The following is a 19,016-nucleotide window of genomic DNA, read 5'->3' as shown; positions in this document are numbered from 1 at the left end:
AGGAAGTAAGTACTCAAAGTCGATGCATCGCACACACCGAAATCGATGCGTCGATATTGTCCATCACGTGTTTTTAAAACATCGATGTGTACGACGTATCGGTAAACCTGGTCCGCGTCCTGTCCCGGCCTGGCTGTACTACTGCTGCTGCTGCTACGGCCCCGAACTTTTTGCCGGCCGCCTCCACTGGAGCGCGGCATCGGCGTTCTTGCGCGGCGAGGCGCCGTATAAAAGCCTCCGGGCGCTGCTGGCAGGCCATCCAGTGCTCTGCCCGCCCCACTGTGGTCAACATGAGCGTTCTCCGGAGGACCATGCAGGTAAACCGCTCGCCACAGCTCCGTTCACCGAGTCCCACATCTGCAAATATTTGAAATTGATCGTGATCTCATACCGCGAATTATTTTCAACTGCTTGACATTTCTCATCGAACCGAAATATCCGTAATATAATCCCGTCAGTTTTAGTAAATTGCGCAAATAATTTTTCTGAACTCAAAACGTAAGAAAAGCCAGTTATTGGCATAGAGGCATACTACATTATTCGCCTCAGGGCGATTCGCTAAGTTTCACACCTGCAATGTGTGGTACTAATTTCGATTTCATGCGCAGGTTCTATTCAGCTACATATTTCTCATTAGGCCTAAATATGTGTGCGCATATATTCCTAAAAATATTTGACCGGTCGTATAGTGTAAGATAATACAATTTTTGACGCAAATTCATAGGTGTTAAACCAATTTAGATCGCTTAAAGGCAACTGTGTTCTTTATGCTAACCTGGAGGCAAAATGTGGCTCAAAGTGTCAGGTGGCTCCTTTGGCATTCCCAAAGTGAAATAAAGTCAAACGTAGCAAACATGCTAGGTTTGTTGCTGTGTCAAAAAAATCTCTTCTGATTATATCAGTTTGATGTATGCTCATTCAGGGCTAATGGTGTAGAAAAAATTATGGCGGATTCGGTGCCTCCAGCCACCCGTAAATATAGTTCAAGTTATTTCTATATTAGTTCCGTACTTATTTCGATTAAGATCGTCTACATCTACATCTAAGTGATTACTCTACTATTCACAATAATGTGCCTGGCAGAGGGTTCAATGAACCACCTTCAAGCTGTCTCTCTACGTTTCCACTGTCGAACGGCACGCAGGGAAAACGAGCACTTAAATTTTTCTGTGGGAGCCCTGATTTCTCTTATTTTATCGTGATGATCATTTCTCCATATGTAGGTGGGTGCCAATAGAATGTTTTCGCAATCGGAGGAGAAAACTGGTGATTGAAATTTCATGACAAGATCCCGTCGCAACGGCAAACGCCTTTGTTTTAATGACTGCCACTCCAATTCACGTATCATGTCTGTGACACTATTTCCCCTATTTCGCCATAATACAAAACGAGCTGACCTTCTTTGTACTTTTTCGATGTCATCCATCAGACCCACCTGATGCGGGTCCCACACCACACAGCAATACTCCAGAATCGGGCGGACAAGCGTGGTGTAAGCAGTCTCTTTAGTAGACCTGTTGCACCTTCTAAGTGTTCTGCCAATGAAGGGCAGTCTTTGGTTTGCTCTACCCACAATATTATCTATGCGATCCTTTTCAGCCTTCAAATTTGTGTGACTTATCGTGTAATCGAAATTTAGCTGATTCATGTGAATAACCTCACATTTTTCTTTATTCAGGGTCAGTTGCCACTTTTCGCACCATGCAGATATCTACGTCATTTGGCAAGTCGTTTTGATCATCCGATGTCTTTACAAGACGGTAAATGACAGCATCATCTGCAAACAATTTAAGATGGCTACTGAGATTGTCTCCTATGTCGTTAATATAGATCAGAAACGATAGGGGGCCTGTAACATTTCCTTGGGGAACGCCGGATATTACTTCTCTACCTAGCGACTGTACCTGCGTTAGTCAGGAAGTTCTGCACTCCATCTAAAGTTGACACTGATACTTTCCCTCTGTACGAACTGTCGAGACAGCCAGTGAGCAACATCATTAACAATAAGACCAGCTCGTAGCATATTCATGATATACTATGACTGATACATCTGTTCAGCCCTTTAGGAAGCATTTACCTCTACTGCCTTTATTGTTCTTTTCAAAAGCTTACCGTTTATTCTACAGGTAGGTGTGACGAAGCAATTAATAACAGGTCAGTTGACAACAAGGTCGATGTTATTGAGCACAACAGTGACAAGCTTCGCAGTATGACCTAAGCTGCACTTCTTATTAGATGTATCTATACTCCACAAGCCACCTTATGGTGTATGGCGGAGAGTGCTTTGTGTATGGCGGAGAGTGCTGTGTGTGGCACTGTCATAACACCCATTTCCTGTTCCATTAGTGAAAGCTTCGCGGGAAGAACGATTACTGATAAGACACCGTGTGAGCTGGACACTGTGTGGTTCATGAGCTTTTCAGGAGATATACGTAGGAGAAAGTAATATATTGGTCGACTTTTATGGAAACGTATGCTTGTTTCAGAATTTTAACATTAAACCATAGCGTGATGCGGAACTCCTCTGTTACACCGTCTGCCGATGGAGTTGGTTGAGCGTCTACGCGACGCCTTCGCGCTTACTATATGAACCTGTAACGAAACGCGCTGCTCTTCTTTGGATGTTTCTGTTTCTTCCCTCAATCCTGTATAGAAGTATTGAACTCTTGGTCGAACGAGGGTTTTGTAAGCTGCCTCCTTTGTGAGTGGACTACATTTACTGAGGATTCTTTCAACGAATGTCTGCGATTAGTTTCATGTACTTTTTCCAGTTTGAATCTCTATATACGCATAATGCTGGATATTTTTATGGATGTGACTGCTTCTAGTGATTTTTCTGCACTCGTGCAATCGTTCAGTAACGCGTCTTTCTGCCTGTTTACGTGCAAAATGTTATATTTACGTTAAGAGTCAATTTCCAGTCCCTGCACCAAGCTCAGCCCTCTGCATATCTTCCCTCATTTCGCTACAGTTTCTAGCGTTGGAATTTCTGTGTAATTCCTTACATGAGTGCAGTATGAGATGTGGTGCAGTGGACGAGTGTACAGAGTTGTCGGTGTACAGGTGGCGCTGGTGTTGTGCTGCGCAGCCGTTGTGCCGTGCGTGCTCGCCAAGATGGAGGAGGGAGCCGGCAAGCGGGTGGCCAAGCAGATCCACACCAAAGGTGAGCGCCGTCTGCAAGCCAAGCCCCGACTTACAGCTACCCACGTGCTGCTCCCAGTGCCCCCCTGACGCCCCCTGTTTCTGTGATTGCAGCCGCAGTGGTGGACTCCGAGAACGACCACAACGCCGCAGAGACCGGCTTCGGCGGGGGCGGCGTCGGCGGACACGGCAAATACTTCCAGTAAGTTGGCACCACTGTTTCAGACACACTCTTCATAACAAGATATACATAATTCCATCCATGAACAATATTAATTTCTAATGGTTCCCTTTTGGAGGGGGGGGGGGGGAGGGGGGGGGGGAAGGGACGGAAGTGAATGTCGGGTTTTCTGTTCCATTTATGCAACATATTTTGACGACTGACCCAGACGCTCCGATCTGTGTTGCTATGCGTACTCGCTGACTGGGTGCTAATCAACAAGCTCGGAGGAAATGAGTCAGTTGTCAAAATATTGTTTATAAAAGTAATGAAACCAAGAACTGTACACCCAAATGCACATCATTAATCAGTCACGCCGAGAAAATCTGAAAAAAACACGATAAGAAATTCTTCCTGACGAAACTAATACAGTGAACTGTTACTGCATTCGCATCTTATCTATATTAGTACTAGACGGGACACCCTATACCGTGCACTCCGTGTCGTCGGATTGTCATTTCACTGATTTCATGGCTCTGAGGTCTCTCTTGTTTTAGAAATAACAACACTTATTAGATGCAACGACGTAATCAGATTGAAGTATTGGCTAGGAAATCCAGCCTGTGGCAGTTAGGCCGACAAGTGCTAGTCTTTCAATTTTATGCGTGTCGATGTTGATGAATGGTGATAGGGGCAGCTCAATACCCCATGTCCGAGCGGAGAAAATGTCCAACTCATCTGGGAATCGAGCCCGAGGCTTCAAGGATAGACGCTGCTAAGCTAACCACTCGACCATAAGCGGAGTTATTTGGTTGCAAATCTTTTAGAAACCTTATTTTAACAGAATACCGATACTGTAAAACGGGCCAAGTAACTTTCGTAGAAACGCATATACTCTCGGTGTTATAAAACATCGTCTCACTTGCAATCATCCAGAAAATGAATAACGCAAATTCAGTGAGTATTACATAAATTTGGACTGCTACGAAGAATCCGCTGCTTTAAGGGAAACATCATCCTATAGGTAGGATATTTAACGTGCATTGAAAAGGCACCAAATCGTAGTATAACCGCCAAATGACACACTGTGTGCCGCTGGTATATTGTGGGACGTTCTAAAGTTTTCTTGAATATACGGTAATTAAAGCAGAACGTTGTCAGCTAAAGCATTACTTTGTATGTCAGATCAGAATTTATATTTGATACTAAAAGACATGAGAAGCAGGTAAATTGCAAGCGTGCACCAATTCAGTTTAGTCGTTAACAATACTTTTCAGAGGACAGTGAAGGCGTAAAAACTAACACGACCTGCAATGAGAGCAATTTCTGCATGTCTGTACTTAGTTATGATTGTTAACGTCGTAGCATGAGACGAAAACAGTAATAATCGAATCCGTGTTTTCGTGTTACAAGTTGTTAACATCGTTTCACAGTTCATAAGCTACCTTCCCATACTTCATGTTTCATTAAAATTCAAAATCTGCATTTCACTAAAATGCAACTATTATCTCTGAAAATTTTTACACTATTTCTCCTTACCCGATTCGGTAAAATTACATAACGGAGTCCCGTTAATGCAACGATAGAATATGTTCATGGTCGCCTGTCACTCAAGTCTAATCGCAAGATCTAATTAACAATACCATAAACAACACTCTTTAATGTCAGTAAAACACTAGGGACACGTTACTTTGAAACAATTTGTTTTTTATGTAAATCGCCTGTCCCCTGTAATGTCTTACCAAAGAAGTCATAAATATTTTTCCGATATGTGTCTTGTGTTATCCAAGTTGCGCTAAACACTAAAAAGTTTCAACCTCTGAAATATAGTTAAACAACAGAAATGTTTTGGAGAGTAATTTGTTCTAGTTTTGAGGCAGAGAAGCTCCAAGTAGCGTAGGGAATTCAGCGATCTGTTTCTCAATTCTAATTACAGGAATTCCAGTGATTACATAATTAAGCATATCTGACGGTTTTTCTTCAGAACAAGAATATTTCCTGGGTATTCAGTGTGAAATATAAACTAAAATCGGTTTGAAGAAAGTTCGTTTTTATTTTGCTGTATCTCTCTTCTGGTCTAATCTCCACTCCTTCTCTACAGCTGAGAGCTGCTGCTTTTCAACATAGCGCCTCTCAGCCACTAACGTTTCGTGTTCATGTCTGCCATGATACTGGCGGGGAGCAACAGTGCGAACACGCTCATATAAATACTTTAATGGCTAAACTAGTTTCAATAGCCCTCTAAAAATTTAAGAAGAAACTGCATGCAAGAAAGAATATACAAAGACAATATATTTACGGACTAAATAATTGCCACTAAAGCGGATAAACATTAAAAATCGACACCATGGATGCTTCTTGGCCTAGGCTTTGTAGAAATTTATGTAAGGCTCCTACCAGAAGGAAAACTTATGTTTCATATTCTTCTTATATCATGTGTTACTGTATATGTAATTTTCTCAATATTCTTATTGGATTTTGCGCCGTTCCATTCACGAAGCAGGGGTTGTGAGATTGGGAGGGAGGAGGGGTAGAAGTTAGTATTACGAATATTTCTCACAGAGGCTTTCTTCCAACCCTTGTTTATGCAGTCCATTTGCTCCAGCTCATGTCCTAGCTCACAGAGCTACCGACTGAAAACTTCGCTTGCAAATAAACTACAGTTATTGTACGGTATCAAGCTAATGAAGGCCAAGTGCAATACATGTCAGTACACTGTTATATTTTAGGATATAACTTGCTCAGAGGGATTTTAGTGGGATTGAAATTACCTTGTTTTCCATTTTCAATTTTTGTGTGTTTTTTGACTTTTTCAGGTGTGATGGATAGCGCCGCTTTTTATCCAATGTTATTGCGCAAGTCTAAGAGTAGGCTGCTGGCTGCTCAACTCTGGTCGAAATGACTGGACTAAGTTAGCCTGGTGTACCTCTACATCTCCCCTACACTTAATTTACTTTTATCCAAAGTGCAGCTTACCACAGATGGTATGACTGAATTTTTGAATCAGCGTTAGAGTCGTGCGCAGTGTAGGCCGCTTTTCGCCTTCTGGCATGTAGGGGCCACGGGCTAGAGCGCAAGGCCCACCAAAGCAACCGAGTGCTACCAACTGCGACACCAGCATCGGGCTATTGTAACAGGCCAGGCTGCCATGCAACGGAGACAGGCCCTTTGCTTACAGATGCAATGCTCCAACCTGTTGCCTGTGCTGCAGCACGCCTTGCGTCGTGTCTGCAACTTCCTAAAGCGAACGGGGATTAAATATGATCATCTGACGTGTACTACGTAATTGCTACTTTGTGTCAATACATTCATGCATTGTGACTATGCGTGATTCCAGGTTACAAGTATGTAGTTCCATTAAATACGTGAACATACGGTTGTTTAATTGGTTTGAACTGTTTGAAAATTAACAAGTATAATTAACAGCATCTGTCAAAAGGAAAAATACTCTATGAGTGTTATTGTGGGCACATACGTTCTCCTTCACCCTTTACAGTTTTGAAGATGGCAGGGATAAAACACAGCCCACGAAAGGTCATCTGCATCTTGTATAGAAACGACACTGAATTATAAGAGTCAAAGGACACAAAAGGGAATCAGTAATTAAGAAGGGAGTTCGATAGGGTCGTAACCTATCCCCAATGTTATTCAATCTGTAAACTGAGCAAGCGATGAAGGAAACTGGGAGAAATTTGGAAAAGGAAATTACAGTTCTGGAAGATGAAATAAAATTTTGAGATTTGCTGATGACATTGTAATTTGATCAGGGACGGTAAAGGGACTTGGAAGATCAGCTGAACGGAATGGATAGTATCTTGAAAAGAGGACGTAGGATAAACAGCAAAAATGAAACGAAGGTAGCGTAATGTAGTCGAATTTGGTCAGGCAGTATGAGGGAATTAGAGAAGGGAATGAGACACTAGAAATAGTAGATGAGGTTTTGCTATCTAAGCACGAAAATAACTGATGATGGCAGAATTAGAGAGGATGTTCCTGAATATTAGAAATTTGTTAACATCGGATATAAATTTATATGCTAGGAATTGTTTTCTGAAGCAGTTGTCTGGAGTGTAGCATTGCATTTAAGTCAAATGTAAATGATAAACAGTTTAGATACGAAAAGAATAGAAGATTTTGAAAGATAATGCTAATTGGTAGATCAGCCAGATAATGAGGAGATACTCTGTATAATTGGGGGGGGGGGGGGGGAATGAACGTGACTAAAAGAAGAGAGTAACTGATGGGACACATCCTGAGACATCAAGGAACTGTCAATTTGATAATAGAGTGAAGTGTGGAGAGTAAAAAATTTAGTAGGAGAACGAAGACCGACTTCAGTAAGCAGGCTCAAATGCATGTAGTTTGCAGTAGTTAGTCAGAGATGGAGAGGCTTGCACAGGATAGAATACTGCAGAGGGCTTTCGAACTGGAGAACACAATAACAACACCCTTCTTGTGTCTATATACTGTAACTGACTGGAGGTAAAAAATATCGATAAATTGGTGTTAGAGTGAAACATGATAACTGGAATGTGCATTAAAACCATTTCGAACACTTCCTGCATAGTTGGTCGATGTAACAGTAATAGAAGATAAATTCAGGGCTTCTACAAATGGACTCAGAACATAGAGCAGTAGAGGCGACAGGTTGGTCCGACGTGTAGCCATTTTTTTTTCTGCGCGCATGCTGGCAAAGCAACAGGCTAGCGAGGTGCGTCAGCTCGGTTGGGTCGGTCTGGTGGTTTGCGCCCAGCTGCGCAGTAACCGAGCCAGCTGGGCTGGCCTATTGTACTGCACGGGTCAGGCTGCGAGCCACGGGCTGAGCTGGCACACACTTGCACCGCGCACGACTCTGAAGTGCACGCAACTGGCGGACGGCGAGAAAGGCTGATGCAGTGAGAGCTGAGAGAGAATGGTGTGTGTTGTGGTGTGCCGCAGGGACTTCTACATGCTGCTGTACGGGCCCCTGCAGATGGAGTACGGCCACGTGTGCGAGGACCCCGAACGCTGGGAGCAGCGCTTCGAGCGCAGGGACTTCCAGAACCACAGGCACCAGGGACAGGTCCTCACCGAAAACTCCTCTTATCTCTCATATGCTTCCGGCCACTCCTTCCGGTGCTGCCTTTCTTCTCTTTCTCTCTGTTCCCGCAGGACTCAGTCTGAGCGCTCGCTCGGTACAGACTTCTTTGCTTTCGGAGCTGGTTTTCGCACTGCCGAAACAGCTTGAGAACGGTGACACTGTCTCCCTTTCCTTCCCCCGGTTTCTCGATCAGAATATCTCACGGTAGCGAGCTTAGTGAAACAAATCATTCACAACCAAATGTCTGAAGCAAACAGGGAACACTCTTTCGCGATACATTTCAGTTGTGCGGTTTAGGGAGCATGAACAACGGTTGATTGGGTTTGTTCCTTTCTCTCTTATAAAAGAACTGGTGGTAGGAAAAGTTTGCATGCTGAAGTATTAATGCAGAATTTAACTACCGAATGTAACGGCAGACTGTAAGGACATTCTTACTTCCTTCCCTATCTCTGTCTTTCATACTAACAGTCGTACACGTAGCGACCATTGCGAAAAAATTTACTCGATGCATTAGGACATTCACCTGGCACGAAACTAAAGGTATAATAAAACCACTATAAATTAGAATACACAGGTTCTCTGGAAATATACCTTCATATCCAAGGTTGGTTGACACTTAAGATTCAACACGACTGTGTGGGAAGTACACAGTTAATTTATGAAATCTCCAGCCTTCCCAATGGGATTAAGTCGTCCAGCACCGAAACCTGACGGTGGACTACATCAGGAAAGTCTGACATGATTGTAGGGTACATTGGAGTCATATTACTAAACTTGAGTGGTTACGAATCGAATATTCATGCTCTTATATTATAATCGCTGTTGGGCCTCTGTTTTAAAAATCAGAATACGTGAAACCCCCATCCGACACAATTAGCGGATGTCTTACCTGAAGGGTTATAGCGGGAGCTGGCAAGTGATGGACCAGTTAGGTATCGTCAGAACGGCTCCACACATGGATGTTGAGAGGCTTCACATCAAAGGAGTGAGTGGTTTCTCTAAATTATTTTAGGTGACTACCGGGGATGGCTCCTTCAACAGGCTCAGGGCCGACAACCTACGCTTGTGTTATTCAACAACACTGGTACCCCAGTTGTTACCCAGCGCCCTTCCTTCCTTTCCAACAGTTCCCAATACAGATTACGCTGGACAATCGCTCTGAGTGGAAATGCTCACGTATTCCTTCAGCCATTTCGCTAGCTTCGGCTCTACTCCAGACTTCTTTTGCTTCGTATTTTTCACAGATTTTGAGCGCTGCCTCCAGCTGAGCATGAGGACACGAGTCTTTTGCCCAGCTTACGGCATACCTTTGTCGGTTTCCGCTATTTGTGGATGTGGTCCCCAAGCATCCTGCCAGCCACTGTCTTCAGCTTGGCCAGCGATACTACCTCAACGGCTGCACGACGCGACGCATTGCTCTCCTTTTCGTTGACCACTTTTTCCAACACTCGAGTGCTTTAGTTTTAGACTAAAGCGAGCGTCTTCTGCTATCACTCTGAGGACACCTGCTTACATTTCCTGCCTCTGCACTGACTCGTCAGCTACTCAACGGCTTAGCTTGCTGAACGCTGGCTCCGCGTGACCTCGGCCAGCGCGGCCCGCTTGACTTCTTCCACTGTCACACCAGGACGTATGACAGCCCCGCGCGCACGTGACTTTCCTGCATTTGCACCGACTGACCATTTCTGTCTGTGTGTGTGAGAGCTTGTGCTTGCTGGGGTAACGGCTTTGTCCGCTGTCGCGCAGGTACCAGCATAACCCGGAGCACGACCACTACGAATTCGGTTACCGCCGAGGAAACGAGCACCACTTCCAGGAGCGCTACGAGAAGGCTCTGCCGCACGCCGGACACTTCAAGACCAAAGTAAGGCGCAGGCGCACCGCCGGGCTGCCTCCCTCACGCCTCCTCTGAAGATGCCACCACGCTCGAGGTCGAAACGATCTTAACGTTTGTTTCTTGACGGTTACACGATTTGCTTATACATTGCACCACCACGATGGTGCAAGGGCATCTGAGACGAGATCGTGAGAGAGGGAGCCTGGCATTTGCAAATCGCTACTTGAGCCTAATCTCAAAGCATTGCGTGGTTTCTGTATCACTTTCCAGAATATCAAGCGTTCTCATACAGCCATTATTACGTTTCTCAGCATAGAATTGATATGTGTAGTTACTATTAATTCAACCAGTTTTCCTCACCAACATTGCTCTAACACATTTTATCTGTTTCTCCTTTCACTTCACTCAACACCTGTGACAAATCAAGACTGCGGTCCGACATTTCCAGAAGAGAAAATACCGTTTGAATATAAACTACAGGGACAAACTTCTGTGCATTCTCCTGACTGGACAAGGGACAAAACGACTTATACCACATTTTGTCCGTAAATGACACGTTAGTCTGTAATGGTCCAATCACATCACAAAATTTTATTGCAGGCCTCTCCAACGATAGCGCTATCAACTTGAATTGGAATGCCTTCCGTGCCTTGTACTTCTTCGGGAAGTCGTTTGCCTGACTGGTTCCGGTATTCCAACTGCCTCCAGACAGCGTCACAGAGTACCTTGTTCACACATCTACACCCTTCTAAGGCGGATATATAGCTAACGTATTGTCTACAAACAATTCGAAAGTAACACCACCTGTCGCAACACCAAGTGCACATCCTACGCTAGAAAAAGAACAATGTTCCCCAAGAACTTTGAATACTTCAGTTCGTTAATTTCTTTTGGGAGAACCATTAGTTCACGCAAGCACTTTACAATAATATCTGTCAAAACATTGACACTGCCGTTGCTACTGCTGATGCTCAGTTTATTCATGATCATTTGCTGCAGAACATACATCGTGATTGTTGTATTCGTTGATGATGGCATCCCCACCAAAGATCACTTCATCAGTGAAGAAGTGTAATGAGAAAATGGGATTTGTCGAGGCAATCATTATTAGAGGGTACAGTTCACACATATATTGCAGGTGATAGAGGCAGTACCAGTTTTAATGAGAATTATATAATACAGGTCCTGTTTTTAGACCACACTGATGCACCACTTACTTGGAGTTTCTATTAAATTCTCTGCATAACCAAAGTAAGGAGATACCAGTAAGAAAAACAACATTAACCCCTGAAATAGAAAATTTGCATTTCCAGATGTGGCTGAGTTTTGTTCTTTTCCTGACAGGAGTAGTCTACCGAACTTTGTCCCTATAAGCCTGAATGTTCTTTTCCCCATACACTTTCTTTTATAGCAGCTTATTTCTTTACACACGGCTAACTTGAAACTAAAAAATGTGTTCCTAATATGCAGACAATTCAGAATGAATATAGTGATTACAAACTACTATAGCATGACGATAAATCGATAAAAATTACAGAGGATTTTTTCAAACATAAGGCATAGGTTTCCTATAAGACTCCTCTTGGTCACACGGACGATATCTAAGCGGTAATCCATATCACGTCATAGGTTCTGAAGCGTACGTGGAGACAGCGACGTGAACAAGTTAGAAATGAGCATTTTGAAGGAGGCTAAGCAGGCATATGCATACGATCTTCCACACAATCTCATAAAATCAAATCGATAGTCAGGCTTCGAGATTTAGGTGGTCAATAGCGTTGTCCTGCTCAGAACGCCCAATCGGACGGGGTTGGATGATGCTGATTTAGCAATGTGCCAATCTCCATGTCCAAATGTGAGGTGCTCCAACTCTCCGAAAGACATGACTCGTTGAATCCGAATCAAGCTGAGGCATCAGCCATTAATTATGTCCAGATAAATGTTTGTTGAAACAATTAGCAGGATGTCTTCTGGGCGGGTTGTGCCAATGACACAAAACTTTTCATTTATGCATCACCGCGCGGTTCCCCGGCTTCCAATTCACTGCGCTTGCGCAACAATCGAAATTTTGAAGTTTCTTTTAAGTACTCTGTAAGTCTTGTTTACGTGTCGCTATGCATGAAGTAGGTACATCTGTTTGTAATCGTAATATTCATTTTGAACTGCCCTGCACGAACTGCATACCTACCACTAACGTGTACGAATGGGGGAGAAACGAATACGAGAAGACGCGTTTTACCTTATGAGTATATAACTCTTGGAATGCTGAAGACTGCTACACCTCACACAAATTTGGCACTGCATGGTCCCACCTTCACCCGTGGCGGCTGCTCTTGAGCATGTCTACGGCTGCTGAAAACAACAGCGCTGGCTCACGCCTAGCTTGCAAGTTACATTAACAGCACGGCACTGCACTTCTCTGGAGGGCAGACATGGCATGGCAGAAATATTAATAAAAAATACAGATTAATATTATCTTAAGTTGTGTCGGATGATATTCATAACAAACAGTTCGTGAATATTGTACTGAACACTTTTATATCACTGTTAGAGATGCATTCTAGCAGATGTGTCTGGAACTCGTTGCTAACGCAGGGTGTGACGTCACTTTTGCAGGCTCGCTGGGGAGACAAGCATGGAGGCTACGGAGAGCACTACTGGGACTACAACCACGCTGGACACGTGAGTACCCCCACTCAGCATGTACACTCATGAAATGAAATTAAATCTAGTCATTGGTCTCTACAACTATTCTGGTCGCAGTGGCAGAGCTGACAAACCTACCATGTAATTACTGTGTATGGAAGACCCCGCAATGACTTTAGGTGCAGTTATAATGAGTGTTCATAAATTATCTTTAAAGCTTTATATTTCAAGAACTTTAAAACTTTACTAGATAATAGCAACTCCTTTTTAACTTGTGAGAAGTTAATTCTACCGTTTTGTTTCCTCATTCATACACGTCAATGTGATCTCCCCTGGTAACACGGTCAACGTCTAGCCGGTGCTTAATTTCTCTCCATGCACTCTCTAGGAATTCCCCGGCGGTATGCTCAGAAGTATTGCGAATGCACGTCTTCACGCCCAGTAGGTGTGTCTCCTAGGTACGGTACACCTGATGCTATACGAAACTTCATATGAAGAGGACTGAGCTAAGATGATCGTACGGAGCACTGACTCGGACAATTTCGTCTAGCCTCCCCATCCGGAAACTTTTCATCCGGAAACTGATGGACTTTTCAAGAACAGTAAGATAGCGGCCCATCTTGATGATATATGACGTAAGGTTGCAGGTGTTCCAATTGTGACACAACAAACCCTTGTAACACGTACAACTTATCATCACTGTTGACAGTGGATTCTTTGGAAAAGAATGGACCAATCTTGCACCACATTTTGACTTAGAAACTGCCTCTTTCCATTTCACCCGTAACGTAAGGACACTCTGATACCCATATATGAAAGTTATATTGGTCCAGTTTGCCGAATACATTGACTCATTGCATCACCAGGGAAACAAATCCGTTCCAAAAAGTCATTGTTTGTGTCAACCTTTGCTGGAATATCCATGGCAAACTGTTCACATTGTCTGTCTGTTTGACAAACAAGCTGCACCATGTAGATATAAAGATGTAGTCATCTACGCAAGATTTTCTGCACTGTTGATCGTGGCATTTCTCTGGTGTCAACATACTGATTTTGTCGGACTTCTTGCAAATATCTGTACACCTTTTACGCGTTGGCGTCTGAAACAGATGGACGACCCAGCTACTTTTTATGTAGAATACTACTAGTTGCCATAAATGACATATACCATGCCCGAATAGATAATCGAGACGGTGTTTCCCTTCCATACTGTGTCCGGGAGTTCCCTTGTACTTGGATATCAGACATCCTCTCCATGAATCAGCCCACACTGTGAAACTACAAATTCCGAAGACCCCCTGTGCAGTGATATGACAGACGACGGCGTTATACAAGTCGTGCAGCAGCCAGACTGCACCATGTTTCGTTAGTTTTTTTGCTTAAGTCGAACAACGGAATATGCTAACAAGAATATTTCTGCTGAAGTGCAGTTTGTGGAACATACGTTCGAGACTGAAATGCAAGCCAGCCCATTATAGACATGGGTATCGTCAAGATAAATTGTTTACTGGCTGCATATGATTTACAGACTGAACAACTTTATACAAAAGAGATTCTTTTTTAATGGTGAATGCTCTTTTTTGGTTGAATTATATTGTGTGTTTAATATCACCGTGGACTAGACGTTAGACCTGACAGTGAATGAAATTATTTCCATATTTATCTAACCTATTGTTGAATTAACTAGCGTGAAATATGTGTGATTTTTTTCCTCACAGCCATTATTCATATTTCTCACTACTTCATATCTTTGATTTCAGTACTAAAACTTCTAAGACTTACAATCTCTTTTCATCCTTTTCCAGCACGAGGATGGCGGTGATGACGGCGGTGATGTAAGTACTGTTTATTTGCTTCTATTTTGCTATTCTAAGGTGTATTAAATTGACTAAACTGTGTGGTATAACTCCGTACTACGAATCGGCCAGTGCATAGCACACTACTTGAGTACCTCCGGTAGCAAACTACATGAGTATCTTAGAAAGTTTGGTGACCGAGGAAATAATGGCAGGTATGAAGTGGCGCCGCACAGGTTGAGATCTATACGTTCGTCATTATTAATGTTTTGTCAATCCCAACACATCTTGGTCTCCTGTTGCATCGTTAAAACTCTCAACATGTGACATTCTTCATCTGTCATCCAATGCTGTGAAATGAAAAAGAATAGCAAAACCAATGGGGCGCGATTTGCAGACTTCAATATAACTATTCGCGACAAATAGCTGAAGGAACAGAGTTTGTGACCACAAGACGCTGAGGTAGAAACCGCACAAAACTAGTTTTGAATAGAAGTTCAAAATCATCGAAAAATCAGACGGAAAGAGATGACGCCAGGTATTCTAAAGAAAGAACATCCGAGTAAGGTCATCGGTAAAGGTTGAACACACATTGAGTTCCTAGTTGGCCGTTCTTTAAGTACAGATTCCGCGATCACGACTTAAGCACAAACCTGCAACTGTAATTCAGTCAAATTGTGGCTTTAGATTCACTTTACTTTTAACTCGAATAAAAGAGATGGCCTGCGAAATATACACGGTTCCGCATCATCGCGTCATGTGTTATTTGTGAAACAACTAGAATGAATATTTAGTTGCTGCAAGTTAGTATCGCGAGGAAACGCAACGTTTTCAGCCTTCTGTCAAACGAGAGGTAGGCTGAAATCCTTTCGTCATATGCGCAACAATAATGACAGTTTCCGTTACCAACACCATTGTCCGCAGTGCGGGCCATCTGACACACTCAAGGCGTTCGAGCGGCCACCAGATGAGTGCTTCGATGAAACACAGACTTTGCCAAAGTTGGCTTTATCTATACACATCGATAAGTTAATGTAACTTGTAGAGAGTTATTGTAAGCTGCAACTGTATTGCCCTCTTTGACCCACACACCCCTCTTGTACCGCTCAAGGAAAAGTGAACACTTTGAGATAAAGACATTGTTGATGGCAGAAGAAAGTCTGATAACGTGTTTAGATACAAATAGAAGAGCAGGCTGAAAGCTGGCGGTGGGCTCACGACCTGTTGTTTGGCGTTGCGGCAGGGTGGCTACAGCGAGCCCGTCCCCGAGTACAAGGCGGCGCCCGGCGCCCACCACAAGGTGACAGCCAAGAGGCAGTCCGACGCCGCTGCCGCCCCCGCCGCCCCCACCGTCTCCGAGGCCCGCGTCAAGAAGAGCGCAGGCGAACCTCGCCTGGTGCTGGACGTGGCCACCGGGCGCGTCGTGGACGAGGCGTCTGGCCAGCAGTTCACCTTGACGCCCGTCAACTGAGCTAGCTGCACCGACCGCACGAGACAACGGACACACACTTTTTATACTTTTTTACCGCTTTTTTGTTAATTTTCTTATTTTGTTGTATTTTGTTAATAAAATTTCAGATTTACACTACCTCTCTATTATTATTAATCATCACTGATGTCTCAACACTCATCCTGTCCTCACTCAGTGTTTCCCACATACTCCTTTCCTTGACGAGTCCACGGAGAACCTCCTCATTTCTTATCTTATCGATCCACGTAACTTTCAACATCTGCTGTATTCCTGTTGCGAATATTTTTAACAACTACTTTCTAACTACTGGCTGAACGTTAATGAAATCTGCAAACTGCAGGAACGGATTCTTAACTGCAAATGGAGGATAACAGGTCTTCTGAAAATGCATCCAGAAATGGACGGTGTGCATACAACGACAACAGACCGTCCTGGAACACAGTACAGAGTTGCATCGGATCCACGTCACAACAGATGTTCAAAGTGGCCTCCGCAGGATGCATGCATTGTCACGCAGAATACAAAAAACGTACTGTGGCTTATACTATGTTGGCAGGCGACTTGCCTGAAACTTGTACTAGGGTCTGTCTCAGTATCCTGTACAACCCGGTCCATCAAATCCGGTTTATTTGTTTTGTTTTAGGGTGCAAAAACAACTAGGGTCATACGCACCACTCCAAATATGGTGTACACACAGTCTGCCGCCTTCCTGCACGTTCGTCTGTCTGAAAGAACTCATGATCACACAAACACCGAAAATGAGCTTCAAATCTTGTGTGAGGATACTTATTTTGGTAAAGCCATGTTGCCTTGCGGCCATTTCCATCTGCTTGGTCGTACACGAACGCCATCTCGGCTTGTTCCCGACATGAATACCAGACCCTTCTGCTGTTTACATTAAGCTGTGTCAACCACACAACATGCAATACACACTGACCACACGACACGTGGATAGAGAAACTGTCCCTCGTCAGCGCCATCTACCGTGGCAACGATGCATTTCCGGACACATGTTCATAGGACCTTTTTTCTCCATTTTCAATCAGGAATCCGTCCCTGCAATTGTCGTGTTTACTAACATTCACCCTGTATAGTACTGAAAAGAGAATCAAATGGTTCATTTGAAGAATCAAGAGAAAATATTAAAAATTCCATTCCACAAAACCATAAACCAATAGGCCTATTACGAACATCCTTCACCAAAATTAATTAAATTATAATGTTTCTCAAAATGAAATGAGTTTCAAACAGAATTATGAACATCGGTTCTGACCCAGTAAGTAATGTGATATGTGTAATGCATCCCTGGCACAGGGAATTATTCTAGACAGATTAAATGTGGCATTGTCAAATCTCTTTATGTGAAAGGTGACAATACAGACTTAAAAACTTAATTTCCTTACTGACATCTCCTTCCAAAATATTCTAAAAAGTGATGTATTTCAATCTGAGTAGAAACAACTTACTTAGCACATCACAGTTTGGACTACAGTAGGGTTACTTGACTGAGAATACTATTTATAGTCATTCGCCAAATAATACAACCAAAAAATAATAAAAATCACCTGTTAGTATTTTTGTTACCTTTAAACTCATTTCATTGCATCGATCATTTTAATATCTCAGAAAATCTTGTGTTTTACGGAAATACTATATTAACAGCCAACAACTTTGAATTGCATTACATGATTCAAGCAATGATACAAAGAAATAAAGTTTTACTGATTGAAGAAATCACAAAGGGAGACTCAAAGGGTTCAGTTTTGGGTCCATTCTTATCTACATACTAATAATGAAACTGTAAAACCGTCGTGTGTATCTGTTTTTCTGTTTGAACATGGTAACCTCCAAAACTAAATCCATTTAGTAGGTTCTAGCTCACTTTTCATTTTCTACTAAAAATCACTTGTTTTGCTCATTCTTTTCACTAGAAAATGAATACTATAATCCACTCTTCAAGTCAAACTCAATTTCATTTAAAGTACTTAGAAAAATTAATAGAAATGAATGTCTTTAGTATAATGTTCTCCAATTTGTAAAAATAATTATTTTTTCATACAAAAGGTGAATATAAGAAAATAAAATTTAATATTTTTTTTATAAAAGGTGAACTTAAGAAAATAAAACATAATATTTTTTACAAAAGTTGAACGAAAGACAAAATTCAATATTTCTTTATCAAAGGTGAATGTATGAAAATAAATGAAAGAATTGTAGTGATTGAAAGAAGTCTATTCTTTACCTACAATTTTCCCAGCCATAAGACTTTTACAATCTACTGTTTGTAAATTTTTTTGAGATATGGCTTATTTACAGTTTTACCACATTCACGTATAAATTTAATTTTCTAATGTCTCAACACACATTCTTTACAAATCCAACGAAATCCATCTTTTTGATATTTATCATTATAAAATTCACTAATATTCTTTTTCTATATGCAATCACCGTTTGGTTTTGTCCATTTAAAGTTTATAAGATTTAGTAGGAAAAAATAAAATTAAAAAAAGATTTCACAGAGTGAATTCAGTGTTATGAATTTCATTATTTCTATTTTTAAGTTTCTCCATTCCCTTTTGTTTCATTTTCATCTCTTCATTTTTAATTAATTGAAAATCCATTTCAGTAATTAATTTAGAATATCTATCTGGCAACATAATCTTAAACTCATTATTAAGTGCAATAAAAAATTTTCCCCATATCTGGTATATAAATATTCACATCCAGTAACATTATATAAAACATTTATCTCTAACTCCCTTATTTTTTTCATCTATGTATACAAGAAAGAAAACAAGAATATTTGGATAGTACTATGTCTTTTAAAGACAAATACAAAAATAGTTTAGAGAAGGAACAAAAAACAAGAGAAACAAAGAAGAAAT

The 19,016-nt window shown here is 42.1% G+C and overlaps 1 protein-coding gene across 2 annotated transcripts; it reads left to right on the top strand.

The window, feature by feature from the left end:
* Positions 1-261: 261 nt before the first annotated feature.
* On the top strand, positions 262-16,248 carry LOC124545452. 2 transcript variants are annotated; one of them, XM_047124377.1, is made up of 7 exons: positions 262-317; positions 3,064-3,163; positions 3,256-3,343; positions 10,128-10,245; positions 12,835-12,900; positions 14,670-14,699; positions 15,904-16,248. In XM_047124377.1, the coding sequence occupies exons 1-7, from the start codon at positions 291-293 to the stop codon at positions 16,129-16,131; spliced, it is 657 nt and encodes a 218-aa protein (XP_046980333.1). In that variant the 5' UTR covers positions 262-290; the 3' UTR covers positions 16,132-16,248. The 2 variants fall into 2 exon arrangements, with proteins under 2 accessions (XP_046980333.1, XP_046980332.1); XM_047124376.1 differs by lacking the exon at positions 10,128-10,245 and adding an exon at positions 8,240-8,363.
* The last annotated feature ends 2,768 nt before the right edge of the window (positions 16,249-19,016 follow it).

This window comes from Schistocerca americana, chromosome 8, assembly GCF_021461395.2.
Source record: "Schistocerca americana isolate TAMUIC-IGC-003095 chromosome 8, iqSchAmer2.1, whole genome shotgun sequence".
NCBI classification, from domain to species: domain Eukaryota; kingdom Metazoa; phylum Arthropoda; class Insecta; order Orthoptera; family Acrididae; genus Schistocerca; species Schistocerca americana.
Note: the sequence above shows the minus strand (reverse complement) of the source record. Positions and strands in the feature narration are given on the sequence as shown.